This window comes from Xiphias gladius, chromosome 4 (assembly GCF_016859285.1).
Source record: "Xiphias gladius isolate SHS-SW01 ecotype Sanya breed wild chromosome 4, ASM1685928v1, whole genome shotgun sequence".
Taxonomy (NCBI): domain Eukaryota; kingdom Metazoa; phylum Chordata; class Actinopteri; order Istiophoriformes; family Xiphiidae; genus Xiphias; species Xiphias gladius.
In genome coordinates, this window is record NC_053403.1 from 4,818,972 (window position 1) to 4,825,289 (window position 6,318).

The following is a 6,318-nucleotide window of genomic DNA, read 5'->3' on the forward strand; positions in this document are numbered from 1 at the left end:
GGCTTTACTGAAGAAAGCGCTGAAAAACCAAAAAAAGTGAAGAGATCCGTGGAGAAGTTGTGTATAAGCCTTAAACCTTCATGCCATCAGGTGCAACTATGCTCGAGCGTGGCTTAAAATATCTGAATAACAATAAAGGTGAATAATTTGCTTTTTCATATCACTTATGAAACCAAATTAAAACAGCCTATTTGTTGTTTGATCATTATGCACAAGTTAACCAGCTGCTATTTTGGTCCAGGTATATGCAGCAGTACAGCAAAGCAAGATGCTTCTAAGAACAGCACTTTCAGAAATATCCTTGAGGACTTCAGATGGAAATCAACCAATCACAGTATCACTAAGATATCACTACTACCGCTACTACTACCGCTACTACTACAATTTTCTCATGCTGCTATTGACAACTGTGACTTCCTTGAATGCTACTCTAATGACTTCCTCTAAAACTATTCCTACAAGGACTAAATCTAATATGATCAATACAAAGACTACTGCCACTAATACGTTTTATAAGGAAACTACTGTTCCAAGAAATACCTGAAGCCTAATAGCTTGAAATCCTGAAGTACAGAAATGAAAATCCTACTAGACCTGAATCAATATGTCAATCGAAAGAAAATTAATCAGCATCTATTTTGATAATCTGTTAATATTTTTTGTTTTTGTCATTTTTCAAGCAAAGTTGCCACACATTTGCTGGCATGTCCAGCTTCTTAAGTGCGATGACTTGATGCTTTGTTTGACATGTTTGACCAAGAATTTAATATATTTGAGATCTGGACTGACAGTCAAATAAAACACTCTGAGTCCGTTGCCTTTGGCTGTGTGCATCTCCAATTAAAGAAGAACACAGCTGCAGGTTTCATCCACTTCACCATGTCTACTCACTTACCTCTTACAACTGCTCACTTACAACTGCAAGGTCCAAATCAATAGCTGTGACCTGGAAATATTAATACAGGCAAATGAAAACTCACCTCTGCTGACCCTTGTCATTACTGAGGGATGGTGTTTAATCACATGAAGCGTAACCAACATTGTTGTATCAATATTTAGCCAGACTGTAAACTGAACAGGTTTGTCAAAAACGTATTCATCTTATCGATTGATTCCAATGACATCTCAATTTGGTATAAACAAAGGAACAGAAGTACATTGCATGTTCAAGTATGAGTGATATCTATTGAAAAAGCAGGCAAACACTAATGTTTACTTAAACGCCTTACATCAACTGTGGTAACTGAAAGCATGTTGTGATTTGCTTGAGAAGATATTTATTTTAGAATTGCTCAACACTATGGTGTCTTTTAAAATGAGATGAGAAGACTGAGAAACATTTTGTTAAAATAATGTTTCTCTTTTACAATTAAAAAAAATCATAACAATATACTCTTACAAAGAAATGCTGATTATGTATTATGATTACATTATGTGTTGCTCTTGAGTTATTGTGGCCCCCAAAAAATGTATTGTATCTGTATCTATGATCCTTCGAACGTGGGCTGGGATTAAACTGTCTCAGGACAGTCTAACATGTTTGACATGGCCTGTGTCATGTTGAGTTGATATAAAGGAACTATTTTCGTGGTGTCTCTCTCTTGTAGTTCAAATCATTAAACTCTCCCCCAAAGTTTACAATGTGTTAATTTGTTGCTTCATTAGGTTGGAGGTTCTGGCAGACTTTTGTGTTTGTTTTCCTGTCAGAAAATGTTGCACTGTCACGGACCATTTCTGCAACAATGTGAGTTTACATTGAGATTAAGATGTATCTAGTTACAGACGGACAATCTTGTTTATCCTCGCTGTGATAAACTGTCACCTCACACACAGCTGTCGCACAGGAATGGTGACGGGATAAGAGGCAGTGTCAAAGTACCCCTTTCAAGTGCTAACCACTGGCACAACAGATTTTATACATAGTGGTGGTCAATATCCTGATGTGATCTGCCTGATGCAGTTTACAAAAGACTAGTCTTAGCAGCAACAAGGAATAACCTTTCAGTGAAATACGATCAGTTTGGATAATCTTATCTATTATGTGTTTAAGAACATGCTGTACAGTATATAAAATGGAATTAAGCCCTTTAACAATGCTCATCAACATGCGATGCCATCTAAACTAACCTCTCATTGCCCATGGTCCTCTTGTGTAACAATTAAACACACAATTGATCATTTTGTTTTAAGTCTATTTTAGTCTCAAGCCATCCCGTGCCACTTTGGTCCCCAAAAGTCTGATAATGACACTTCTGACAGAGATTCAGCAGGTGATCTAAAGAAAAAAAGGGGGTATTTTACCATTTAAAGTACTGTTGGATCTGCTCAGTTTACTGCCGAAATCTGCATGTACTAACCTGAATCAAAATGTTGTGATCCTGAATGTTGTGAGCTACTAAAAACTTTAAAAAGCAGCATCAGAGCCACTGTGGTGTGGTACCCTTTTTACAGATTTAAATAAATTTAATATTTGGTCATTTAAAAAAAAAAAAAAAAACAGCCCACAGCGGGACAATCTGTGTTTCCACTGTACTTTATAAACATGGATACAGTAACTGCCTTAACAAACCCTGAAAGTATTCAAAACAGTTGTTTTTTCTTCCCCCAATGAGACCAATGTTGACTTTTCTCCTCGCTCACTGTTCTTCTTTTTAAAGTCACACAGTTCAGAGTTGAGTTTGAAAACATAAACAGGGAGCTTGAAGGGAAGAAATTTGGGGATTTAGGGACTCTGTCGGATGCTTTAAATTCACAACATGTGCTATGAATTAATGAAAGTAAACAGCTAAAACTTCAGATCAAAGACAACCATGAAACCATCTTAATCAGCCTTAAACACTGGTACTTAGCACAGTAAGCACTCTGAGGTAAGTCTATTTAAGTTTATGCTTAAGTTATTTTAAATGTGATACCGTAAGCTATAGATCCGTTTACTTTAGACTAGCGTGAAAGACGATATCTCATTCAAGAGCTGTGTTTCAGCTGAAGTCCTCGTGTCTGGGATTGCCTGTTCGTACCGCCGCTGACAGGGTGACAAATACATCAGACATCTGCGATAAAGCCTTTGTGATAACCAATCAGTCGACAGGAGGCCTCACACTATCGACGAACTGTCATTTGTAAACAGTATGGCCTCTCGTTGACACAATGTGTTTAATGCCAAGTTCATATGGGGCTGACAGAGTGACAGCAGGGTTTCTTAGCATTGTAGTGGCACGTGATGTCATCTTAAGGTCAGAAACATCCCCCATCTACATTTCAAACGGTGTGTCTATATCAACAAACACCTGAAATGATCATGCAAGGTTTCAGGGCCACATTTATAACCAGGCACCTAACCGATACATCAATACAATTTCATGCTTTAATACAGGACTGAACATTGTAGGGCCTTTTGGTTGACATAATACTGTGATGAGGTTCAGTCTTGTCTTTTAAGGGTTTGGAAGCTGCATTACTCTTAATTGCTAAGATTTTCTGAAATTATTAGACTTTTACAGCAGATTAGTCTTTACCAATTCTTGCTTGTCATAATTCTCTCACATAATTATCTCGTGGAAGCACAAAAACTGATCCCCAAAATATGACTGCGTTATCCATGCTGGGGTATTCAGTCAAATCTATCATTGTGATATTTAGTTTTGTCAATATATTGCCCTACGGATACCCCTGAGGCTGTTCAGGGGAAGTCCTATCCTAGCCTCCGTCATATGAGCTCTATGCCACAGTGACCCACGGGTACTTTGATTTTCAGATGATTTTCAATGAAAGGCCAACTTCAGTCCACCTGAATGTCGATACACCAGACACATGTGCTCAATCCGGACACCAAACCCCTATATGCTCACTCACTCACTCAATGGTCGTCTGTGTGAGACTATTCCAGTTTAACACCAGACTGAGTAAATCGAATTCAAATCACGCCACCGGGCAGATCTACGACAACTGCTCTCCAAAAGCCCCACGTGAAAACTCTTTTCCAAAATAACACTGTCAACAATAGTACTGTCATCTCCACCTCGATTTGGTAAAAACATTTTCAGTGAGGATAATTTCATTTTTTTTTATTATTATTTCAGAAAGGGGGAGCTAGGCTCATAAAACCACAGATAAAGCAGCAGTCCGACTGCACAGCAGCCACCTGAAACCACCTCTGAGACCTAACCACTGGGCTTGCCACTTGCCCCCCTCCCCCTCACACTCACACACAAAGTGGAGTGACATAACACAATAATACCAGACATGGTACCTGTTGGTATTTTCCACCCTGCTGCAGGCTACAAGGCTAGCGTTTTGCTTCCACGGTGTGGAATGAGAGGACATGAGGGGGCACACAGGCTTTCTGGTAAAAGGGATACACAGGGGCACCGTGACACTATCTCGGTAAATAAATGTGAGGGGTAGATTATGACTCCAATTAGTAAAAAAATAAATAAAATTACACGACACAAAAACACTGCCATGGGGAAAATGAGTCAGGCTATCAAACAAAGCACGATTTCGCAGGTTCTCTTAAAATATGCAATCTTCAGGTTACAAACTGGAGCATATGTAGTTGATATAAAGAACAGTGAAAGGCTAGCGTCAGTTGCCGTTCTGTCCCGACACACGAAACTTGAAAGACAGGTAGGTCAGCCCGGAGGGGGGCGGTGGATCCTGCATGCCTTCCTTCCTTCCCTTTTTTTTCTCCCCAGGAACCGACTGCCGTTGAAGTACGTGTAAAGAAAAAAAAAAACGTCACGCCGAACTTTGCTTAAAAATCTGCCAAATCAACGTGTCAAACTTACCGGCAGGTGCACTCAGATCTCATAACATGGCATAAGATCTGTAGCTAAACACTTCAAGGCGTCCTGCCCATGTCGGCTACAAATGGCCCGCTATGGTCAGCGTTAATTTGGCAAAAATCACAAGTTGCATACTTGTTGTACACTTCTTGCCACGGCTCTCCGCGAGGCAACGTAAGCGACATCGGCGGAGACGGCTTTCGGGATAGCAGGCGAACATTTCTTTAAAAGTACGAATTTTATTCACTTTGGCGCTCGTCGGTGTATTATACGTGCGCCGAATTGTAGAGGACATATGCACGATTCGCCCTGCGTTTTGAGCCATGTCCTGTCATGGATATCAGCTGTCCTAGGCCAATATAAAATTTAAAAAGGTCTGAATCTCGGCGGGGTGTGGGGCGACGTCTTTCTCCATAGAACCAACAGTGCGCGAGCTCAACAGATCCTTACCTCTTTGATTTTAGTCCGCCTGTCCCTGGTTTCGGGGTCCAGAGGTTCGTGCCCGGTCGCCCCCGGCGGGCGGTGATACTCAACGAAAGGTAAATTATTGACATCCTTCCCACCTTGACCCATACTCTCCTTTGCAACTCTCTCTTTCTCGTTAATAATGTCTTGTTTTATCTCGTCGGGCCGTTTTTGTAGAGTATCCTTGGCCTCTAACAGAGCTTTTTCGTGGTCTTTCCTGATTTTGGCCAGGACCCTCTCGTCGTTTCCAGCCGAACCCGAGTCGCCGCTGTCCGGACCGGTGCGGGTGTTGGTCTCCACCGCGGAGGAATGAAAGAAAACTCCGCTGAGCAGCTTGGACGAGTCCGGCAGGAAAAAAATGGCCCCGAAACATAGGGTGATAAAAGCACTGAAGACTAATAACAAAATGAATTTCTCTGTCAACCTGAAAGAGTTCGGGCTGACAGACTTCCTATTCGGGGTCGCGGTAAAAGGCAGAAGAGTTGCAACTGGCATTTTCCCTCTTCCTTCAACAACTCGAACAACAACAAAAAAAAACGAATTTAAACGGTCGAACTAACTCACGTCGGGCTCAGTGTCGGCTTAATCCGGTCAGAAGCCCATTTCCAGACGGTATCAACGGCGTCAAATGAAAAGCAACAGCGGTAAAATCTCCGGTAAAAAGTTGAGGAGTGAGGCGGCTGTCCATACCGGAGACCCTCCGCAGACAGCCCGAGTCCAACGGCTCACACAGGAAGCAACGGTGGATGGGCGTGACACAAGAGCACACGATGAGCTAATCACTTTCTGCCCTGTGAGTGGTGGGAACGCGGAGGGGGGGGGCGGGGCGTGTCCTCCCAGCGCCTGGGTATAAAGCCGCTGACAGTCGCGGCGAGCACTTCGTTTTCCACGAACCGTCCGGCGGTGGGGGAGGCACACGTCGTTTCCCCGACTTTGGACATAGTCACAGTCTTTAAAGGGGGAAAAGTCCGCTTTTATTCGATGCTGTTCGATGTGGTCCACTAACGCAAGCAACAAATCGAACCTACCAGCGAGTATTGCCTGTATCCAAAGCCGGAAGAGAGGAAAT

At 42.2% G+C, this 6,318-nt stretch overlaps 1 protein-coding gene across 2 annotated transcripts in view; it reads right to left on the reverse strand.

The window, feature by feature from the left end:
• Positions 1-5,985, reverse strand: part of man1a1 (mannosidase, alpha, class 1A, member 1) — a 133,864-nt gene extending 127,879 nt beyond the window's left edge. The window contains exon 1 of one of the 2 annotated variants that reach the window (XM_040125361.1): positions 5,814-5,985. Coding sequence is in view for 1 of the 2 variants with exons in the window: in XM_040125360.1 (XP_039981294.1) it covers positions 5,235-5,744 (510 nt within the window). In the remaining variant the exon portion in view is untranslated. Of the gene's footprint in view, positions 1-5,234; positions 5,770-5,813 lie in introns of those variants that run through there. The other variant, XM_040125360.1, reaches the window with a different exon arrangement.
• Between the last annotated feature and the right edge of the window lie 333 nt (positions 5,986-6,318).